At 44.5% G+C, this 24,646-nt stretch overlaps 1 protein-coding gene across 1 annotated transcript in view; it reads right to left on the bottom strand.

The window, feature by feature from the left end:
- The window catches only part of C9H14orf180 (chromosome 9 C14orf180 homolog), a 138,086-nt gene extending 126,084 nt beyond the window's left edge, over nt 1-12,002 (bottom strand). The window contains exon 1 of the mRNA XM_078662078.1: nt 11,846-12,002. Within this exon, the coding sequence (XP_078518204.1) occupies nt 11,846-11,872 (27 nt within the window). The 5' untranslated portion in view covers nt 11,873-12,002. The remainder of the gene's footprint in view (nt 1-11,845) is intronic.
- Between the last annotated feature and the right edge of the window lie 12,644 nt (nt 12,003-24,646).

Genomic DNA, 24,646 nt, shown 5'->3' with positions numbered 1-24,646 from the left:
AATTAAAGGCATGAATTCACTCAACAAATTGTTCAATTTATGATTGTCAATTTTCTTCCAGGAGCGAGTTTAACGCTGCTGTTGCCTTCGAGAAAACAGCATTCAGAGTTGGACTGATAAATTTAAACATAATTGCACCATGATCAGTCCATACTAGAATGAGAATGTTTCCAACCTATAGATCAGGATTGTTAGTAAATCCCTTCCAGCGTGTGGTTAGTTTCATGAGTAGGACGTTTAGCCTGTTGTGAAAGGTCAAATTTACGTAAATTATCAATTAAGTAAGTGTTCAGTGTTTTTATCGTCCAAGCGTTCTAGATAGACGTTACCTTGTGCCTTACCCTGGCTAGGATTGTGGTTGCTGCTTGACCAGGGCTCATACCCCAATCAACCAGTAACCTAATTTCTCTTCTAAAATGAAATAAGGCAACTCCAATGTTATCCTAAGGGAAAGACAGACCCTGTAGTAGTGGTAAAAAAATGTAAGATTTCACTACAAGGATATGGACAACTTAAAAATACATGTCCTGCTTTTTAAATAAATTGAACACTGCCCTCAAGGCCGTTCAGGGTCTACTCTAGGGGTGAATTATATGTATTAAAAAAGGATGGTTTGGGCCTGGCAAGAGGTTTAACTTGCCATCTTGTCATGGCAGTTTAAAACTGCACACACAGGCTCTGCACTGGCAGGCCTGAAACATGTTTAAAGGGCTATTTAGGTGAGTGTCACAATCAGTGCGGCAAGCCCACTAGTAGCATTTAATATGCAGGCCCTGGGCACAAGTAGTGCACCTGATGAGGGATTTATAAGTAAATTAAATATGCTAATTGTGGATAAGCCAATGGTACCACAGTTTAGGGACAGAGCAGAGGCACTTTAGCACTGGTTAGCAGTGGTAAACTGAGCAGAATCTTGAGGCCAGCAAAAATAGGACGTCGGAAGGCAAAAAGTTAGGGAAACCATCCCAAAAATGGCAGGTCTAACAGTGTCTATTTGTGTTGTGCATGTTTTGGAGTGCGGTTCTAACCATAATTTGTGAATTCCAGTTTTTTTTTTTTGTTTTAAGCCTCAACCATAGCTTCAGTTTAACTAGTAATCTTTCAGTGAACTCCAAAGACTTTTTTTAAACATATGTTAATGTTCTGTAATTAAGGCTAAATATCACTTCACTTTAAGATCTGCTGTTTTTTACAGTAATTATTTTCGGATTTGTTTGGACGGAAAAGTCCTCTACATGGTAAGAGACCTATACCACTGCCCTGAGTGTCCAACTGTACTGGTGCCTGGATCCCTAATGCTGATTATTGTTTATCATAGGCAAACATGGATCTTGGTATGTTATGTTATGTTAATAATCAGGTTTTTAAACCCTTCCTAAAAGTTAAAAGATCTGTGGCATTTCTTAGGTGAAACGGAAGGTCATTCCAGGAATGTACCAGTAAGTAGTCTAGCGGCTGCATTTTGCAGCAACTGGAGTTTGCTCATAAATCTTTGTTGAATATTTAAATAAAGGCTATTGCAATAGTCCAGCCTCAACAATACCAGTGCTGTGACAACTGTTTGCCGGCTACCCAGGGGGGAAAAAGGCAATATTTTCCTGACTGTTCTAAGCACATAGGCTGTGGTTGATGCCACTGCATTTACTTGATCAGCAAAGGTATATCTCTCATACACTACTACTCCCAAGTTTTTTGCCTTTTTTGAAGGGAACGGGAGAGAGCCCATCGAGTCAGGCCACCAATTTGGTGTCCAAAAGTTGGTATCCTTTCCAATTAATAAGACTTCAGTGTTGCCTGAATTAAGCTTTAGACAATTCTCTGACATCCATCTACCAACTGATTCCATGCAGTCTGGGAAGCATTTATCCATACCCACCTCCTGGCAAGGTAGCAGAGAGACCACAATTTGGGTGTCATAAGCATACGAGGTGAGACCAAATCAAATGCACTGATAATGGGGGCCAAGGATGAAACGCACTCATTGAAAAGCGTAGGGCTTGGAGAGGATCCCTGTGCGACACCACAGGGCAGTGAAAAAGGTTTGGACTGGTATTTACCCAGAGCAACAATTTGTCCTTTGTCAGATAGAAAAGATTTTAAAAGATCCCAGCCTTTGGATTGGATCCCACATGCCTTTAAACGGTCCATCAGGATGTCTTGATGGACCGTATCAGACTGATCCAATAGGATCAGAGCCGCCCTTCCACCCTGATCCACTGCTTCTCTGATCTCCTGTGTGGCCTTAATGAGAGCAGACTCGGTATTATGTCCCTCTCTTAAGCCATACTGGGAGGAATCCAAGGCTTGTGTCTCAGCTAAGAAGGTACTAAGTTGTGTATGTATGATTTTTTCAATCAATTTAGCTGGAAGCGTAAGGCGAGAAATCAGGGGAAAATTATTAGGATCCTTAGGCTTCTTTTGAAGGGGCAATATAGAGGTCCTCTTCCAGCATATAGGGAAATGCCCAGTTTCATACATGCCAATAAAAATAGAGGCCAGTGATAAAGCAATTGGACCCAGGGCCAATTTGGCATGGACCATAGGGCAACCTCGATTTGGTTGCCATGAAAAGCCCAAGAATATTGCCAGGGTTCACTGGCAAGAATTTATCAAAAGTAGCAGTGGAAACCCTCGCGGGCTTGAATTCCTCCCTTGCCGTGTTCATCCTGGCAGCACTTGAATCACTAAAAGTCAAAAAGATAGTCTCCAGTTTGGTCAAGAAGACCTTGGTGATATCTTCACAAAGTTCCTGACTTTACTGAACTTTGGCTGGGCTTAGAGAGGCCAGGCTAGAGACAGTTCTAAATAATTATTTTGCCGAATTCTTTGTTACTTCACTACAGGTTGCATAAAACTTTTGTTTAGCTGAGAATAGGAGGTGTTTATATTTCTGCAGGCCGATTTAAAAGCGTTTTTTCTGTTTCTTTATAACCTTTCCTCCAGCTCCGCTCTAGACGCTTCCAAATTAGTTTTTGATTTCTCCGGTCATCTGCAAACCATGGGGCAAACGGTTGTGATCTTTTGGGAAAAACTGTTTTTTATGGGGCTATTTTGTCACAGGATTTCTCCAGCCATTTTGATTATACTGTGGTGGCCTCTTCCACTCACATCTTGCATGTGTGCCATGACTTAAACATGCAGTTTGAAAAAGGCTACCAGATAATCCCTTGTCGGCTTGGGTATCAAATATTAGGTATGATAAACTGCCAAGGGGACTGAGCCGGCGTTCGTCTGGTCCGAACACTATATATATATTGCCACCCAAAGATATCCTCAATTTCTTTTTTTAAATGATTCCCTTGTTGTCAGTTTACCTATGACTTAGAAATGTGTCACAGATTGTCCTGGTTGGACCGAGAGGGGTGCCCTCGTTCAACAGGAGTTAAGCAGCACATGTGCACTGGTGGCAGCATACCAGCAGTAGTGAACAGGTCCTTTTTACCCGGTATCACTGGAGTGAAGCCTACCAGCTCATTCACTTTTTTAAAAAGTTGTGCTGCTGCATGCTTAACTCACCATTTGCCTACATCAGGAAGCTGGGGAGTGCTGCGCAGGAGTAGGGACTACACTGGTTATATGAGTGCCTGGGAAGGTTACAGTACATGGATAAAGCAGTACTGTGCAGTTTATGTGTGATTAGTTCATGTACTGAATGTATGTAAGCCTGTTATAGATACATTATATGAGAAATGTAGTACTGTGCAGTTCATGAGCTCGGTGTATGTGTGAATGTGTGAAGTACAATACATGAAAGGTGAAATGTTGTGCAGCGTGCACATGATGAGTGTGTGTATGCTGGCAGTGTGTGTTTGTAAATAGCACACATTGATACAAGACAGAAAAGCTACAGTACCGAATAGTCCATGCAAACTGACTGTGTGCTAAATACATGTGTGACTTTAGTGGCAAAATGCATGGAAGTAACATTGCTGGAGAGTAAGTGTGCTGTGAATGTAAACTGAGTACAAGTGTGTCTGCAGTAATAAATTACATGGAGAACCTAGGGTCCAGTTTGGGAAGCCCAGGTCTGCTAGGTGAAGACATGAGGAGTACAAGAATGCCCCAGACAGGGGGCGTGGCCAAGCGGCGAATCAAGATGACCGCAGGTTAGAGTCGCTCTGCAACTGTCTCTTACATCCCGCAATATCCGTCCTACTAATCCGTGCCCGAGGTGGGATTCTGTTTGCAGACACACAACGGAGCAGATTGAGCCCAAGCTCGAGTCGCCAGGACCCAGGGATCCAAAGATACGGCTTCCGTGAGCGGAGGCCTACAAGTCCAAAGAATCCGGGACCTCGAGTGATGAGGAGGCCCAAGGAGGCACAGCAGCCCGCGGACGACGCTCAATAATTATCCGAAGACCTAACCAACTGCCAAAACAGTGCCAAGGAATCTCCACAGCGTCGGTCGGAGCAACGAGTCGAGGAAAGAACAAAAACTCTACTATGACATAGCCGGCTGGCTGAACCCACCTTAGAGGTGCGCTTCTCGGAGGGCGGACTGGATGAAGCAGAACTCAGCCCCGAGGGGTGCAATGGCTGGAGAGAACCCCATGAGTGCCAACGAGCCCAAAGCGGGAAAAGGTCAGGAAAGAGGGTCCAGTAAGATCGCCGGGAACCGTGGTAGAGAAGCACCCTTCAACTAACGTACAAGGCCCCTGTGGCGTAGTTCTAAAGGCGGGAGTGGCCGTGATTTTGGGTCCACTATCCTCCCGTGGTGCCCGGAGAGGTAACGAAGGTAGAACCAGATCGGCGACTATGTCGAACGTCAGGGGCACCAAGTCCACTCAAACTAGCAAATTGGACAAGTACACCTGCCCGAAGGGGTCTCTGGCCTAACAACACACATCCAAAGACAAATCAACGGGAGGGCCTGAAGGCAATCCCCTGGAACATGCATTGAAAGATGTCATGGTCGCCCTTGGCAAAATTCGTACATTGTTGGAGTAGAGAATGGACACGATCTTTTCTGAAGTCATGTTAATCAGAGCGAATTTGGCTACGAACAGGGAAAAGGTCAAACAGCTCGAAATCACTACGACAAGCCGAGTGGACGACATCAACCAGCTTCAACTTGAAATCAGGGAGCTGCAAACATTCCATAAGTTCGCCGAAGGCAAACTGGACTATTATGAAGGATGCACTAGGCGCAACAACGTGCGGATCCTCGGTGTACAGGAAAAAGCAGAGGGACAATCTGTGGACCTCTTTGTCGAGAACCTAATTGTGACCCAACTACAGCTGAAAGGTCTCTCTAACATCTTTGTGGAGGAAAGAGCTCATAGGGTACCCGGGGGACGACCGAGGCCAGGTGCCCCTCGTCCTATATTGGCCAGACTCTTGAACTACCTTGATAGGGATGTCATCCTACAAACGACCAGAGTAGCAACCCCGATCCGCATAGACAATTCCAGCATCACATTCTACCCTACAGTTAAAGAGTGGAGAACATGTCTCGATCTATACATGGTTGCGGAACAAGGGACATACAAAGCAAGGGGTTGATCTAAAAAAAAAAACCAGATAAATATTATGGTTTGGAAATGGGAGAGGAGGGGGTGGGAGTGAAGTTGACACTGGGAAGATCGTCACAGGGCTAGACGTCATATCGTACAAGTCTCTGTGTTTCACACTCTTGCCAGCCCAGCCTTTATGTTCATGCCATACGATCCACGCAGCAGCTGCCTTTATCCCCTGGATGTTCCGAACCCAGCCTGGTCCCAGGGCAGATCGACTCTGGTGGTCACAGCAGAGTCAGTGCAAAGCCAGAATTGTGTCACCACGCAGCATCTGTTGGCCTCTGGACAGCTGTGTGCAGAAGCACCATTGATTGTCTAGTATACAGGGGATGGAGGAGAATTATCGGCCCCGGTCCCAAAGCCCCGCAATCAGGAGTTCGCCATTCTCCATGGCTGGCCACGCCCCCCAGCATTGCCCAATTATTTACATATTTAAATAACATTTACTATTTTGTAGTTAAAATCCTGATCTGTGAAATAACAATTCAAAATAATACATCCTAAGAAAAAACAATAATAATGAGCCCATTAAAAAGTACAAAAATAAACCAGAGAAAAAAGAACATCCAATAAACCTCCCATATTCCAGGGAATCAATGCAAAACCTAAAATAAAAAAAGGGGGAAGAAGACAGTAAGATTCGGGTCCTGGTTTGGTATACCTTTGTTACTGCACTGAGGTGACACTTTGGCATTGTGAGTACGGCATAACCTCAAGAACTACCACATTAGTATTTCCTCAAATGGAGAGAACATTCACAATCTTAACACACCGATATCCCTCTTTTTAATATATAGATTGTGACTGCAAGCGCCCCTCTCCACAGGAGGACCCATGATGTAAGAGTTTAGCATTATTTATTAACGTATTGTTCTTTTAAATGTGTATTATGCTCGGTGTTGTGTATCACATGGATCATTAGTTTCACTAGATGTGCTCACCTCAGCCAGCGATATAATATATTTCACCAGAATTTTTACAATGAGATGTTTTGATTGATAAGCATATATAACAAGCTCAATATTCTAAATATAAACAGTGTGTTTTATTCGATATGCAGGCAAGATTTTTGAAGGCTAACTCTTCCACTACATATTACTGATTACCAAGCAGTAACACCAAGTAGGTGCCCTAGTTTTATATTGCTACCATGGCGAGTGTGTGCAGTTATTCAACACTATAAAAAGGGGTGGTATCAGGGAATTAGATCCTTGGTCCTGAAAAAAAGACATGGGGTTTGGCTTGAACATGTAGACCATTAGAAATGCTGGTACATTATCACCTATACTTTCTGCCTTTTCCCCATTTTTTTAATCATACCACCCAGAGGTCAGATTAAAATGCACTTACAGGCTACCAGGCAGGTATTTTTTACTGTTCATATAAGACCCCTAACTCCTGTTTTCCTCAGTTAGAATATATCTTTAAGTGCTTCCACAACATTTGTAGGTCATAGCTTACTCTGTTCTGCATTTGAACATGAGGAACCCGATGTTGAAGCATGCCACCAGCGGATAACCCTAGTGGGTGAGGATTATTATTTAAGAAAACCAAGCATTTTCTTTATCTAGTCGAGGGTTAGTTTATCCAATACGGAGGGGGTCCTCTATTTTTGGTACATATTAGTAGGTGGATGAGACCTTATAAGACTTTCCTCTTATCTCCCCCCTTTTTTTCATTGCGAAAACACAGAGGATACACATATAAAATGCAAATAAATATTATGGTCCTGATTATGATGTCGGTCGGAGTTCCCTCTGACCAACATCGCTGCGGATGGTGAACCAACTGACCTCAGGTTGGCAGTTCTGACAGCACAATTAGGATGCAACCGCACATGGTGCAGTCGCAAACTTCCATTTGTCAACAGGAGCTTGTGCAGTGGGCCAAACCCACCCACAGTACATTGAAAAATTGAAGTTTTGAAAGATCCCTGCTCCATGTGGCAGGCACCTCATGTTGCAGTAATGTGAAGGGAGGCACCATAGGTGCTGCCCAGGGCAACACGTGGAAGGGCCAGGGGCAAAGGAGTCCATGCTAAGGGCCACCAAAGGGACTTTCCGACCGCAGTTCCATGTTGGAAAGGCCAACATGGAACTGTTGTCGGAAAGTGCCATCATAATCCCGACAGTGGTAATGGCATCCCTAAGGGATTATGAGGCCTTTCCAACTGGAACCAATATGGATTCCCTGGCTGGTTTAAACCCAACTGCCGGCATACGGCGGTCAGAGTTTAAACCTACAATTTCAGTCGAAGGCTTTCCGACCGACATTGCAATTAGGCCCTTTGTTTCACAAAAACTCCTACTGCAATACCTAAAACGAACACAGAAACAATAAAAAAACATTGCACTAAATTACTGTTCAATACCAAAGACATGCACCTTCCCCATACCACTAAACCCTTTAAAAAAACAGATTTAAGATATTTGTACCTGAATCAGAAACCAGCAACAGTAAACCCTAACAGTAAACTGCATGAACAGCACAAAAAAATGACAAGCAAAAAGTAGAAAAAATGAAAAATTGAAGAAAAATGAAAATAAATAAGATGTTTATGAAATAATAGACGTTAGAAATAATGGAAAAATATTAGAGGAATGTAAAATGTGTATTATATTTATAAAAAATACTAGGAATATACAATCCTATTTTAACATAACTTTAATGTTTTATAACGTTTAAAATGACAGGCACTGTAAAAATAATCATTTCTGTAAAACAGACTGTACAAAATGTGCAATAAAATTGTATAGCTAAAAATAAAAATGTATGTATACTACAACTATATTATATGTGCAATGGTAATTATTCTGAAGTAAAAATACTCTTTTCTTGTAACACAATAAATGACTCAAACATGTTGTAGTTGTTGTAACATAATGCACAGTAAAAATGGCATACAATTAAAGAGATGTTTTGAAAAGTATCAAACAACAAAATAAAAAATTCTACTTTACAAAAGCTGTAATAATAAACAATGTGCACTATAAATTGGCATACCACTTTAATGTACACATTTAAAAATACAAACAAATGTTTAGACTTTATGTTTATTATATTCACTATTCCCAAGAAAACTCAGAAGAAAGAGTTGTTCTTAGGAGAGTCTAATTTACTACTCTCATTTCAAAAACACATAGGAGAAAGTGTTAAACATTAGGGAGTTCATATATACTATACCTACTCCAAATGGAACGAAACAGGCAAAAGTGATGGACTTTGGTGGAGTCAGCCTTTTTATTTCACCCAGGCTGAATCACATTGGTGAAAGTGTTAGACTTTAGATAATTGCAAATTTACTGATCCCACTCCAAACTTTACCACATTTGGGAAGGTGTTGGGCTTCAAACTTCACCACACTGGAGAAAGTGTTAGACTTAGGAGGACATATTTACTGTAGTCACACCAAACGTAACCACATTGGAGAACCTGTGGGCCTTGGGGTTTCAAATTTAGAATTCCAACTCCAAATTGAACCACAGTTGGGAATTACCACTCCAAACTGAACCAAATTTTGGAAAGTGTTGTACTCATAGGAGGTCATATTTACTGTTCCCACAACAAACTTTGCAGAAAGTGTTGGATTTGGTAGGGTTCAACATTACTATTCCAACTCCGAACTTTACCACATTGGGGAAAGTGTTAGACATTTGGGGGTTAAAATGTACTATTCCCATTTCAAATGTTACCACATTGGGGAAAGTGCTGGACTGGACTGGATTCCCTCAAAATTAAAATAAACGTTTCAGTGAAAATAATACTTTGCAGGCAGACATTTTAATTATTTAAAAGTAAACCATGTGACTATAAATAAGGTAATTTGGCAGTAGTTTCAAAGAAACATTTACTGCAACTTTATATTGTATAATAATCTAAAATAGAAAGATATTTACATTAAAAATAACTAAAGCACTGCAAAATAAATTCATAGTCTACATTTTCATCTGAGACATTTTACATTTTAGACCCAAATACAAAACACAAATGACAAAAGCAAATTTTTTTAAACAAACAACAATATATTAAACACCTGGAACACATTTCCCTGAAGTGGCTTGCCTCATTCCTCCATGAGAGGTCATTCATGGTAACAGCCCCTCCGTTTACCTCAGGCAAACACTCTATTAAACAAGAGGTGCCACACGGTTCCTCTCTTAGCCCCCTGCTATTTAATATCTATATTCAACCCCTAGCTGCAGTAGCCGTGAGCTGGGGCCTGACCATGGTCTCTATGCTGACGATACACAGTTGGTGGTGGCACTCTCGAATAACACCGAGCGGGACGCCCTTAAGTTTCAGGGTGACCTTGCGGCAGTCGCCAGGGTGGATGACCGCCAACTGTCTCCAGCTGAATTCTAACAAGTCGGAGGTATTATTAGTGGGAAAGGACCATCGTCAGTGGAGTGAACGCTGGTGGCCAGCTAGCCACGGCAGGGCCCCCTCCTCCAAGCAGGTAGTGAAAAATCTGGGAATATGGCTGGACTCATCCCTCAACTTTCAAGTTCAAACCAAAAAGGTGGCAGGGACCTGTTTTGGACTTCTAAGGGGGATCAGACCCCTGCTGGGCTTCTTTGATGCACCTACCCCTCAGGTTATCATTCAGGCGTCTGTACTGTCTAGACTTGATTATGCCTGCTCTTTATATCTGGGGTCCAATAAGGTGGAGGTTCTGAAGCTACTAAGGGCACAAAACGTGGGACAAGAACCCTTTTAGGCTTGCGCAGGTCCTTTCCAGTGTCCGAGGCCATTTGCCGTCACCACTGTTTACCTGTGGCAAGGCAAATTGATTTCAAAGCCTTATGTATCTCCTTCATTGCCTTGAAACTGACCACCCCCACTATTTTGGCTAATCTCCTCTTGCCATATGTCCCTTCACGACATCTCCTCAAGGTCAGCACCTGGTGGAGGTCTCCCGGACTCGCAGAGTTTGTGCTGGAGGCCTCTCTTTTTGCAGTAGAGCAGCCATCCTTTGGAACGCACTTCCTGTGCATATCCATGGCCTTAGTAATTACTTAGAATTCAGGAAGGCCATCAAGACTCAACTTTTCCCTGCATCATAATCCTTGTCCGTTCCATCTGCTTGTGTCAGTCTTTTCTTGGAATCAGCGCCGGGATGCCCCTTTGCTGGGGTAGCTATAGCGCTCTATTAGTCTCAGTGACATAACATAACATAACATTTATTAAAACAAAAATCTAAACTAAAAAATTATTTTAACCAAAAACGAACACATTTGTTTCAAAATTTGGTTAACAAAAATATATTTAATGCACATTTTTAAAAGTATAAAACTATGAAAAAAAAATACTTTTAAACAATCATTACAAATATAAATAATTACATTCAATATGTTTAAAACTCAATAACATTAAAAATAACATATTTATATATTTCATTTGATAAAAACTTATTTTGAAAAATATTTACATTTATGAAATCACAAAAAAGTGCACATACCAAACTGAATAAATATATTTTGTTTACATTGCACCCTTTTGCACCATAACCCCAACACAACAAAAAAGATATAAATAATAATGATATAATATATAACAACATGTTTAATAATGATATCAAAAATAGTTAGAAGAATACAATATTCTTACCTCCGATATTCTGATCCAGAATATTTAAGACACAATATTTGTGAACTTTCTTTAATTGTTTATGACACCAGAGCTTGGTGCAAGATAATCATTAGAGTTACCTTTTCTCCACATGCTCTTACCAATACTGCTAACATACCATGCTCCTTTATATTTGTTTTTCATGAATGTTAAGGTTTGATTTTGTTCAGCATTAACTTTCAAATAGCTATTTCGAGAAAAACTGTTTGTAGTCCCACTGCTCGTGTTCCCTAATTACGAGGTCACCTGTATAAAATAATGCTTAAGCTTTGACTCTTCCCAGATGTGGTGCGTTTGCTAAGCTAGAATATGAAGATGTTAAATACATATGGAGCTAAGATCTAACCTTGCCTTACTTTGAAGTGGTACTATATCTTGTATGTATAATTACAAGTTGCTATTGGTATAACTGTTCAAGTGTTGGTATGCAGCTTAATCGGGAGGCATACTGTTTTATTTGGCACACCCAATAAAGTAATTCGCTCATAACCTAGAAAGATGATCAAGTGCCTTGGCAGTGTCTATAAGGCACTGTGCAGGAGCTTGCTCCTTGAATAGAAGGGCAACTGCTTAATAGACCTGGTGACACAGTATTACGCAATAAGGAATGCCATTACTTAAATCCTGTTTGATAAGGTGACATTAAATGTGTGTTTAAACTACATTCCACCACATAATGATAAATATGTGTTCACCTACCTTATCTTCTCTGTACATTGGACCCATCCAAAAGTATACCTCATGCTGCAGTAAGCTCAATGCACAAGTAGCAGTTTCAATGTCCTTGAACTCTGTTAAATTATCTTTTCTGATTTCAGAATGTAGAAGTCGATCTCAGCAGGAGTGACTGGAATACTCTTTCTAATAAAAAAGGGAACATATTTCGTGAGACTTTTTTCTAATTTGTTTGAGTTTCTAAAATGCTGCAAGCATTTATAGTTGGAATGTACGGCTATGCATTTACATTATCTCTATTCTACATTGAGAAAAAAAACTATATTGTGTTTCAGAGTGTGTATATAATACAGTTCAGTAATCAAGATTATTACAAAATTCGAAAATGTTGAATTTAACCCCCGTTTTCGAGCTGTAATACACTCTAATTCAGTCCTTTGAATAAAGATGAAGGGGAGGGCCTGAAACTGACATTTTCTACTGGTTTACAGCATTTAAAGAATGGTGACATTAATCTATTACATTTCCCCATTTTTTTTGGCAGATAGCATGATGAAGATGTTCCCGTTTACTTTTAGAGCTGGCTTTTATAGACCACACTTCTTGTTTTCATTTGTTTATAAAACAATTCACCTTGGCCCAATTCACAAGCTGTTTTGCACAATGGCCTCCTTTCCGTCTTCAGTACATAATACAAATCTGCAAACACAGATGGTAGGTTCTGATTCATTGCTTTCAGGTACGGCAGAATGTTAACATAACCAAGTTTAGGAGTAGTACGACCATGGGTGCTGTCACTGGATGGAAAAAGTAGTGACCATTGCAAAGGAACTCAACACTAACAAAGTTGTAACTGTGCGACTTTTCACAGATCATCTCAATGTAAATGACATGTAAGAGTGTTGCTAACATCTCCATATTTCAAGGTTCAATGTGGAAAGACACAATTCTCCAAGTGGAATATGATGTTTCACCTGGAGAAACAAGCAACAAGTTTACTTTGCTTATCTTCAAATACTGATGGACAATTCCACCAAAATTTACAGGAGAGGCGTTAGTCTATTGGAGTAGCACTCGTGGAAATCAATGTTAAAGAAAATCTATGTGAATCTCAATGAAGTGAGAAACATGAGAAAATTGTTGAAAGATCCCTAAAATGAATAGATTTTGGAATTTCATAGTTAGATCTTAAGAATCTCCCTCATTTTCATCACATGTAAAATACTAACATATTTGATCAAAAACACCCTATTGCTAGGTCTCTCCTAAGGCAGCGCATGCACTCTCTGTTGTGAAAGATTTTGTTAGCTTTTAGTGGGCTCACAGCCCATCCATTGTTTACAGTTGGGTGGGTTCATTGTAACTCTCAGTTGCTTGCTTCTTATTTGATATCTCATGTGGGCTTTACTTCCCAGTTGTGAGTTTGTCTCTCCCCCGAAGCATGGGCACATTACTGCATCCTTGCACTCCTCTTTTTTATGATACTTTTTTTCTTTTTCATTAAGCACTCTATGACATTGCATGTGTTTTCCCACTGTCTCCCTCAAGTGCTTCTCTGCCATGCAATCTCCGTGTCGATTTGTCTAACCATATGCTTCTCTGCCTCCCATCCAATGTTGTTCTAAGTCGCCGTATGCTTCTGTGCTCCCTCAATGCTTGTTGGTTCTGTAGTAACACTGCAGCTGTTGCCTTTGAGTCTGTCACCTTCAATCATTTGTGACTTGGTTAATCCCATGCTGGCTCAGCCTAGTAGAGTATTTCTCTGGCACATAATGCTAGTGGCTATTTGGGTGCACCCATTTGCCTCTAATACTGCACTGCAAAGCACGAGGAACTATTTATACCTGCCAGGATCTCTCTTTCTTTGTCTGCCCCTAGTTGCTCTTTGTTGCCCCTTCCCAATTCTAGGCCATGAGTTCCTTTGCCATCAGCGAGAGTTTAACCTAACCGAGAGAAAAACAGATATGTTACTCTGGTGGGGTAATCTGTTTTCTCTTGCATTTGTCTTGTCATACTGTTAGTTATTTAAACTGGAGCAACGAAAATGACAACAACATTGTTTTACTATCCTCGAAGAACTGGGTTGCTGCTGCCTTATACACATACTCCTGTCTGTACGCATAAGGGAGCAGAGCACAGAACTTGCAGGATTTTGAAGCAATCCGCTGAATTATGAAAGCTAGATTTAGAAAAAAAAACATCCATGTCGAGAGCACTTTTCTTTAAACAGGGACAGAAATTGGAAGAATGTGTTCTGAAACGGCAAACAAATGACAGCGTCGGACCTATGGAACAGAGCTGTTAAAAACCAGAAAGCAGTAGCAGCAGTCAGCATTTCTACAACACCCAGGATGCAGGGTTTGAATCACACAACTGGCATTCCTCTTGAGACGAGTCCCACAATTATTGTGGAGTGTTGTTTGCACATTTTCCTCCCTGGTGCTGCCGGCAGAATCATAGAGGAAGACTTAGTGCCTCATTATGAGTTTGGCGGTGTGGGAGATGGACTGCCCTGCTCTCGCACTGCCCAACCCATGGTTGAACCACCCACCAGAAAAGGAGGTTTTTCATCTCTTACGGGTGGTTCTTTAGCATTCCTGTGGTGGTGATTATGAAATAGGCACTGAAATTGGAACATCAAAATCAGTACCTGTAGGCATGGACTTCTGCAGTTCATGCCGTGCAGGTAATGGGGTGGATGTACACAGGGGGGGCATAACATGTGCCCCCCTGCATGCACCGCATGGCCCTGAAGCAACAGGGGGAACTGTAGGGCCCCCTTTGTTTCCTCGCTGCCACGGTTTTCATGGCAGGCTCACCGCCATGAAAACCGTGGCGGAGAGAAAACTTGCAATATGCTTGGTGGGACCGTGGTGGTCCTGCCAAGCATATTGCGGCCTCAAGACTGTCACAACAACACCAGGAATCATTACCCCCTGGTCCCTCCGTCCTCGACACCTTCATTCACCTAATGAGATATTATTTATAAACTATCTCTCTGACAGAAAAAAGACAGAAAGGAATGCTGGACCTACCCTCCCCCTCCCGCCGGGAGTACATAAGGGTACAGGTCCCAGCATTCCATCTGTTTCTTTTTTCTGTCATTCTGACAGGATATGCTGTGGCGCGAGGTGCTTGGTGCTCCTGCGCTGTACTTACTTCTGAGGATGCGTGTCCTCGGTTGGATGGATTGCCTCTCCCTCCCTGTCGGGCTTGGGGGGAGTGGTGCGGGCTGTCCTGGTCGCTTTTTTTGGAGACGCGCGTGGATTTTGGATCGCGTGGGCTCGGCGTCTGCCCGATGGCCGCCCCTCCCGGTCTGCCGGGCTTACTGGGGGACGCGGCCTCCTTCGCGTCTCCGGATTGGTTCTTGGTGATGACGCCTTCCGGTGGGGACGCTTTTCAGGCATGGGGAAGAGTTCAAGGAAGAGGCATCACAGGGAGAGGTCCTCTTCCTCTTCTTCTTCTGATGTTTCGCGTTCTCCGTCTCCTGCCCGGTCCAGACGCCGTGGTGGGGGTGGGGATGCGCGCTTGAAGCGCTTGATCAGAGAGACCCTGTGTGAGATGGGCGATGGTGGTGCCCAACGCAAGCGGTTGGCTGCTGCTCCTGTTCCCTCTGCTTCTTCTGGTGACGAGTCTGCTTGGGCTTGGGACTCGGAGCTGAAGGGGAAGTACATTGACAAGGACGCTTTGCCGGGCATCTTGAAGCACGTGAAGGAGAACATGGGTTTCGCGGATGACGCTGCTCCCAGTACTTCTGGGGGTTCGTTGCTGCGCCAGTTCTAAAGTTCTGCCGCTGTTGATGTTCCGGTGCATCCTTTTATTAAAGATGTCCTGAAGAGGGAGTGGGCTGACCCGGATCGCATTCTGGTTCCACGTTTTATGACCCGCCTTTACCCCCTGCAGGATATGGCTACGGAGCTGCCCGGTTCAATTCCCATTGACTCTTTTGTGGCTAGTCTGGTGGGTCGCACTTCCTTGTCGGAGGACGCTGTGCTGAAGGATCCGGTTGATAAAAAGGCGGACGTGGCCCTCAGGAAGGTTTATTAGGGCTCCCATCTGGCGTTGAGGGCCGGCGTTTGTGGAACCTATTTGTCGCAGTCTCTGCTGTCGGACATTAAGTCGCTCTATCAGTCGATGGATGATGCCATGGACTGTTCTGGTCTTCTTGAGCACATTGAACGTCAAGTGGAGCTTCTTTCCGATGTCTCGTTTGACGTTGTGCGGGCGGCTTCACTCTCCGGCGGAGCTTGTGTGGCGGCTCGTCGCAGTCTTGTGCTTAAGGACTGGAAGACGGACTCGGCGCAGAAGGCCTGTGCCTTGCGTTTGCCCTTTCAGGGTTCTATGCTGTTTGGGGGGGAGTTGGAGACCAAATTGCATAAACTGTTTAAGGAAAAGAAGCACTCTTCTTCTTTTAAGGGTTCTGCTGCTGCTGTTGCTTCTGCCCCTTCTAAGGCTAAATCTTTCTTTCGCCCTTCCTATCGTAGGCAGTCTGGGAGAGGCCAGGGGAGATTTGGTTCTGGTCGGGGTCGGGATCGTAAGGCCAGGTCCCCTCCTCCAGTGAAGCCTCGCTCCTGACTCTTTGGCTGTGGTTCCTGGGTTGTTGGTAGGAGGGCGGCTGCACTTCTTCCTGGATGCCTGGGTTCAGTCCTGTTCAGACGCTTGGATGTTGGATGTTCTTCGGGAGGGCTACGTGGTGGAGTTTTCTGTTCCCCCTCCAGATTCTGGCCTCCACCCGACTCCCTGGCCTGCTTGCCATTCCAAGAGGGCACACCTGTCTCAGGGGGTGGCGGATCTTCTTCTGAAGGGTGCAATTCAGGTGGTTCCTCCTTCGGAGGTGGGGTCGGGCTTCTATTCCATGATCTTTCTGGTCCCAAAGAATACGGGGGGTTTCCGCCTGGTTCTGGATTTAAAGGTGATGAACCGTTGGGTGTTGCGGGTTCCCTTGCGCATGGAGAGCTTGCAGAGGGTGATCCCCTTGGTGCTTCCGGGTCACTTCATGTGTACTCTGGATCTTCAGGACGCGTATTACCATGTCCCGGTGCATCCCAGGTCCCGTCGCTTCCTGAGGTTCTGTGTTCGGGGGTGTCACTATCAATTTCGGGTTTTGCCCTTCGGTCTTCGTTCTGCCCCGCGGGTCTTTACGAAGGTGGTGGCTCCCTTGGTCGCCTGGCTCCATCTTCAGTGGGTGATAGTATATCCCTATCTAGACGATTGGTTAATCCATGCTCCGTCTCGGGCTCTGTTGTTGGAGGCCAGGGAATTGGTATGTTCGGAGTTGCGTCGGCACGGGTTTCTGATCAACTTACCCAAGTGCCAGCTGACTCCTTCCCAGGACCTGGTGTTCATCGGTGCTCGGTTTCGCACGGATCTCAACCGTGTATTCCTGCCAGACCCTCGGGTTGTGACCTTGGTGTCCCTTGCTCGTCGTTTCCGGGTGGGGGTTCATTTCCGGTGCGCCTCTGGTGGCGTCTTATGGGTCTGATGGCGGCGACTGTCTTTACGGTGGCTTGGGCTCGTTTTCACCTGCGCCCCTTGTGGGGGTACCTTCTGTCACATTGGGATCCATTGTCCCGCGATTGGGAGTCTCCTCTTCCTGTCTCTCCGGTGGTCCTCCCTGCTCTGCTTTGGTGTTTGGAGGCGGTCCATCTGTCCCAGGGGCTCCCTTTGCAGCCTGCTCCTTCGTTGCTCTTGACGACGGATGCGAGCGCTTTGGGGTGGGGTGCGACCTTGGGGTCTTGGTCCCTTCAGGGTCGTTGGTCCCTTCTTGAGGGCCGCAGGTCTTCCAACTGGAGGGAGCTGTCGGCTGTCTCCCATGCTGTGATGGGGTTTCGGGAGTTGTTGCTCGGCAGGAACGTCTTGGTTCGGTCGGACAATATGGTGACGGTGGCCTATCTCAACCATCAGGGGGGTGTTCGTTCGGCCTCTTTGAACGTGGTGGTGGTTCCGTTGTTCTGTTGGGCGGAGAGTCATCTGCTGTCTCTGACTGCGATTCATCTCAGGGGTGTGGACAACTGTGCGGCGGATGTCCTGAGTCGCTGTTTTCCGGTGCCTCTGGGGTTGTCTCTCACCCGGGTTGCGTTTCGGCTTGTGTGCGAGAGGTTTGGGCGTCCCTTTCTGGACCTCTTTGCCTCCCGGCGGAATGCACAGCTTCCCCGCTTCTGCTCCCGGTTTCGTCAGGAGGGTTGTTGGGGGTGGATGCCCTGTCGGTTCCCTGGCCGTCCCGCCTGCTCTTTGCCTTTCCTTCTCTGGCGTTGATTCCCCGGTTTCTGTCCCGCTTGTGTCTGGAGGATTGGGAGGTGGTTGTGGTTCTGCCCTTTTGGCCTCGGAGATCGTGGTTTCCGACGGTCCATCTTCTGGCTGTGCGGGGCCCTTGGTTTCTCCCCCTGTCCCTGTCTCCCCTGCGGTCCTCCCCGTCCCTGTCTCTTCTCCGGTTGCGGCTGTCGGTGTGGAGGTTGAGAGGCAGGGGTGGCGGAGGCGTGGCTTCCCGGAACATTTAGCGGTGGCTCTTCAGGGTTCGCGTCGGCCTTCTACTCTTCGGTCCTATGATCGCCATTGGGGTAACTTCAGTCGGTGGTGTTCGGCGTTGGGCCTTTCCCCTTTGCACTGTTCTTTGCAGGCTGTGCTTCAGTTTTTGTGGGAAGGTTTTGAGAAGGGTTGGGCTGTGTCCACCTTACGCGTTCAATGGGCGGCTGTTCGGGCCTTCCGTTCCCCGTGGGGCAACCTTTCTGATGGGGAGGACTTGGTCTCTCGTCTGCTCCGCAGTTTTTCACTTTCTCGTCCGGTTTCCCGGCCTTCTTTTCCCCTGTGGGATTTGCCCTTGGTCCTTCGGGCCTTGATCGATCCTCCTTTTGAACCTTTGTCGGAGGTGGATTTGAAGTTTGTCACCTTGAAGGTTGTTTTCTTGGTGGCCATCACCTCGGCTCGTCGTCTTGGCGAGTTGGGGGCCTTGATGGCGCGTGAGCCTTTCTTGTCCTTTTCGGAGGATGGGGTTGTGCTTCGCCTTGATTCGTCCTTCGTGCCTAAGGTGGCTTCTCAGTTTCACAGGTGTCAGGAGTTGGTTTTGCCTGCGCTGGGCTCTGTTCTGGATTCCCCGGGGGGTCCCTGTTGGTCCTTGTTGGATGTGTGCAGGGCTCTGCGTCTTTATCTTGACCGCACGGCTCCCTTTCGTGTGTCTGATTCCCTGTTTGTCTCCTTTAGGGCTGCTTCCCGTGGGCGTAGGGCTTCCTCTGTCTCTATTGGTCGCTGGTTGAAGCAGGTCATTTCCTTGGCCTATTCCCTTTCTGTGTCCCCTCCTCCGGTTGGGGTTCAGGCTTGTTCTACGAGGGGGGCGGCGGCCTCTTGGGCTGAGGTTCGGGGTGTCCCTCTCTCTGAGATTTGTAGGGCGGCCACCTGGGCTTCTTCCAATACTTTCATCAGGCATTATCACCTTCTCACTCTGCTGGGTGATGAGGGCGGTTTTGCTTTGGGGGTGTTGGGTTGTGTTCGCCCTTGAATTCTGTTTTTGCAATAATTTACTGGTTTCCTTGCTGGTTCTGGTGGTTTGTTGTATTTTTTTGGGATGATTGCCGTGGTTGCTTTGGTATGTCTCATTAGGTGAATGAAGGTGTCGAGGACGGAGGGACCAGGGGGTAATGTCCTGTTACTTTAGGTAATCTTCATTACTCCGGGTCCCGTAGTCCTCGACACCTTCATGGGTTCCCTCCCTCCCTCCCGGGCTACCGGCATTCATCCTTGGCTTGGTATTTCAGATGGAATGCTGGGACCTGTACCCTTATGTACTCCCGGCGGGAGGGGGAGGGTAGGTCCAGCATTCCTTTCTTTCTTTTTTCTGTCAGAGAGATAGTTTATAAATAATATCTCATTAGGTGAATGAAGGTGTCGAGGACTGCGGGACACGGAGTAATGAAGATTACCTAAAGTAATAGGACATTGGGAGAGGGGCTGAGGTCTGAAAGTGTGTGTCACTTGAGGGTGGAATACATGTTCAAAGCTCAATTTTTATTACCACTGTATTTTTGCAGTCACAATGAATATGGTAAAAGAATTGAGATTTAAACAAGCATCTTGATGTAACTTCTTTCTTTCATCTAGAACACTAGAACAGCGAGTTCACATTCTTCATAACATTCAAGACCTGGTATTTATATTCCATCTGGTAAATAAATAGTAGAAGTAACATTTATTTGTTTAACACATTCGTGCTGACTTAAAAGACCACAAACCTGAACTAATCCAATGCGAATAACTGGGTATCACCTAGCTAGCATCCTGACTCACACAGGTGAACAAATGTGACGCACACAACAAAATCAGGAAAAGTGTCAAGCAACTTAGTAGTTTCCGAAGCAATGACTGCTACAGGTTTTAGCCAGTTAATTTCACACCTACCGCCATCTATTACGCACGAGCCCTAATAAACAGGAACCATGGAATTTCATAGCATGACTATCATTCGTGACACACCATAAATTAATTTTCATTTGCGTTTTATACTACAACTTTTGAAAATTGCAAGTTGCCGTCCACAGATACCCGAATGACAAGGCCAATTCTAGTTCTGAGTTAACAGCACAGCTGATAAATGAACCGTTTGCTCAGAATACACTTAGACTGACCTTTGCACTCGCCCCTCTAAATTAAATTTTGTTTACAAACGTCTTTCCACTATTGGCTTGAGACTGATAAATACGTCTTGGCTCAGTTCTGGCTCTCTTTCACCTGCTAGAATCTTTCTTTCTGCCTCTAATACAGTGTTTGCATTCAGGTGCACGAGGGACCTTCCTAAAATAAGCTTCTTTGTCTGTTCCTCCGTGCTCCTCTGTTGTTCCTCGTTTGCACTGTCAACCACCCTCTCTCACTTCTGACTCTTACCCCTTTCCATGTGTGCTCCTCTGTCCCCCCACCAGTCCACTCCTCTAATTTCTCCATCCTGCTTTGCATTGTCTACACAGCTTCCCCACGCCAAACGCTACTTCATGTACCTCACGCCTTCCCCTTCCTCATTCACTTTTGTTATTCTCATTATCCGCCATCTGTCAACCTCTTTCGTTCCTCACCTCAGCTCTTTCTTTTTTTTCCTCATTCACGCCACTAGTTCATCCCTTCTGGAGTCTTCTCATTAGTGCTACAGGACTGGGTTCCTTTTAATTTTCTTTTACTTAGTAGAAATGAAAGGCAGTTCCTATTGAAGTCTCCTTTGCCTTCCATCAGTCCAATATTTTGTTTATATGTCAGAAGAAGATCGGGTGATAAGGAACTTTCATTTTAGGCATTCCTTTCTTTCCATGATATAGAAACTAAAGAAGGTCTGTAATGAAGGCTTCCTTGCAATCCCACCTTTATTTAAAGTAGAAACAAAAGTAGTATGTTTCAAAGGCAACAGAATCTTCAATAGAGACCACCTTTCTTTGGGTTTTAAATACATACACTATATGTGCTAGCATATTAAACCAAGACCTACTGGATTTGCCAGTACGTTTTCCTATTTGCCTGCTGTACCTTATGTCAAAGGTTAAATCTAATATGTCAAGGACCACATTTTGTCATGGATGGCCATCCATGACCTTGCCACAGTTGTCTTCCCATATGCCAAGAATGTCCTCCAATGAGCCAGCATAGCAATTTGGCACAGGTGTCAACTATGCCAAGAATTTCCTCGCCACCCAGGAGGCAAGTGCTGGCATTTTTTCATGGGTGCTTCAAGTCAAAATTTACCTACAGAGTGGCAGCAGTAGCATTTCAGCAAGTGTATCCCACATGCAAATATTGCCTCCAGTATTCCAGTGCTAACATTTTGTCAAGGGTGCTTCTGTAAGCCAACAGCAGATCGGCAAGCATACGCACAACCTTCCCCACCATTCCTCCCTCAAGAAAATGGGGTGCTTTTTCATTTTGTTTCTAAACAACCTGTTGCATCCTTTCAGGAGTAAGACGTAGTTGGCATTGACAATTTGAGCATATTTACTCTGAGCGCTAGACAGCTTGTTTTGTAATCCTAAAATCCTTCAATGTGTTATCCTTCAACTGTGAATGTAGTATTTATCCAATGTATACTATGGGCCCTATTAGGATGGCAGACGGACCTTGGCAGGGGCAGCGGCGGTCCCTCCGTGCAAATTAGGATGTGACCGCCACCCTGGCTGTCACATCCTGTATTTTTAACATTGCGGCGGGAGCTGCTTGAAGCAGCACCCGCCGCAATGTTAAAAATTAAAGCAGTGCATTTGCATGCACAAAGTGGCAGGCACCGCGCGGTGCCTGCCGCTTCGTGCACGCAAAGGCAGGGGGGTACCATAGGTACCCCCTATGTGCACCCCCTCGGAAGGCGACCGCGGCGGTAAAGGTGCGGACTGAAAAAATATCCCCCAGCCATCCTAATCTGGCGGGGGGTCTTTTTACAGTCCGCAGCGCTTCCGCCGGCCCGGAGGATGCGGATTATCCGCTATCATAATCGGCCCCTATGTTTGTAAATGTGTTCGTTTTGGATCACTGCCAGTTTGATAACCCCCTCCCTCCCCATAGCTATGACCATGATCAGACTAAAAAACACAGTGTCAGAGGTTTCCACAGCTGTTTTAAACTGCGTATAGTAAATCTTAAGTGAAATACATATATTTGATAAATGGTGAATGAAGGATTGAATGGACATAGTATGTAGGATCAGAGAATGGGGGCATCATCCTCCATGTGTGTGTTGTGTGTGTGGCTGTGTGTGTTTATCAGCCGAGACAGGAGGTCAGTACTAGAGACTACTGCCTAATGGGCCCTATTTACAAGTAGAACCCATTGTATAAAAGTAGATATAGTGGTCATGTTAGCCGTTGGGCTTCATAGTCCATGAAAATAAAATCCCAGTGCAGGTGATCAAATACAAAAATATTTGTGCTGTTCAGTGCTGTGTTAGCAATTCATTAGAGCCAAGTCTAGATCAGTATGTTGTCTCTTGTCTCTGTAAGGGACATTTGCTATTTCAGGCTCAGGCCATGCAGACATATACCATTTCCGCGCCTGTTACTCCCCCCCTCTTACATCGGTTCTTTTCTTGGTTTCGTTGTCTTAATCATTCTGTGGGTAAGCCCTTTTTTAGCTACTTCGTTTTGGTCTCATTGTTTCAATATTAACCTGGTCTTTTACCATACAGTTTTTTTAAACAAATAACAGGTTCATATAATTAAGAGACTAAGGATGTACATGTGAGGAGTTGAGAGCAGGGGGTATAGTAGGGGGTTGAGGGTAAGTGGTCGAGGGTATACGGGGTTGTGTGTACGAGGGTTCCCCTTGCCCTAAACACTGCATCCTTGACCTTCTTGCACCTTATTCTTACCTCCTTGCCCTTTAGCCCTCTACACTTAATACTGCTCTATAAAACCTTATCCTTGTAAACTTACTTACCGCTCCCCTTCTTAATAACCACTGTCCCAGACCCTTAACATTTGTCTCATATCCTTGACCCTGTAAACTTATCTTTTCCTTTAACCCTTGCTCCTTAACCAGATATCCTTACTCACTTTTTCTTAAAAACATTATTCATATAATATTACTTAGATTTTTTTCTATTGCATGACTTACAATAAAATGACACGATGAGATGGTTTACAATGATGGCTCTGGTGGCAGGAACTGCTGAGGTTCACTGTTTTGTACGAGTGAAATCTTTAAGGTTGTGTGCGTGTGTGTAAGAGACTGGCTGTATCGGTGACTGTGGTAGCTCTGTGATTGGCTCTATGGGTGGATGAATGTGTTTGTGACTGGCTGTAAGAGTGACTGAGTGGCTGTGTGAATGGCTCTATGGGTGAGCGACTCAGTGTGAAAGTGGATGTGTAGGTAAGTGAGTGGGTATATGAGTGGCTATTTTGCATAGTACGTGTTTGTGTGAGTTGCTGTATATATAGGTGATTGGGCGCATGAGTGATTGTATTGTTGTGTGAATCGGTATGTAAGAGATTTTGTGGATGAGTGAATGGAAGAGTGAGTGGCTGTATGGGTGAGTGAGTAGCTGTTAGTAGCTGTATGGGTGAGTGAGAGCGTTAAAATTCACAGTTATGCAAAAGTGTGGAAGCCATAGAATTGCATAAAAAAAGAAGCTGATAATGAAGTGGAGTGTACTCCAAATACAAAGAAGCATGCAGATTGAGAACTAGTGGTAGATAACGTTGCTATTGCTACCCTAAGCCTCTTGACCAAAATCCCCTAAAAGGTTTGTTTTTCATGTTGTAATATTGCAGGGATAAGTTATACTTTTTTTGCAGCATGGTTCGATATCATTAGGCCAAACAATGTAATTCTATTACATGAGACTTGTTCTAGGAGACCCTTGTTATTGGGTCATAGCAGGGCAATTCGGGTGTTATTCATGTTGACCTCCAGTGTCCACAGAGATGTTTCCACAAAACTGCATATAATACAAGCTATCTGGATTAAACATGTGCATGAGAATATTTATTGGATATAAGTTAATATAACCATTATTTTTGTACTGCTAGGGCATCAATGTTTATTTAATTGGTTGTATTTGATTTTTTTTAATTTGAATTAAAAAAGGTAATTGAAACTCTGTGTTATAGTTGTAATCCGTGGAGAGTGAGGTGCAGAAGTATAACATGCCGTAGTAGAGGACTGTGTAGGCTTAGTACAGAACAGCATGCTGGGCATTTCTGATATGGCAGCAACCCCAAAGTTGATGTATGAGAATTTAATCAGGAATGTGTTTAGATTAAACTCAATCAATAAAGTTTATTTGGAGGCAATTAGCCATCCATAAAAGCAGTGTAAGATGCAAGGCAGACATAAGAAAGCAAAACAAATACAATTCATAGCATCAGCTCA

This window comes from Lissotriton helveticus, chromosome 9, assembly GCF_964261635.1.
Source record: "Lissotriton helveticus chromosome 9, aLisHel1.1, whole genome shotgun sequence".
NCBI lineage: Eukaryota > Metazoa > Chordata > Amphibia > Caudata > Salamandridae > Lissotriton > Lissotriton helveticus.
This window is presented reverse-complemented; position numbering and strand designations above follow the sequence as displayed.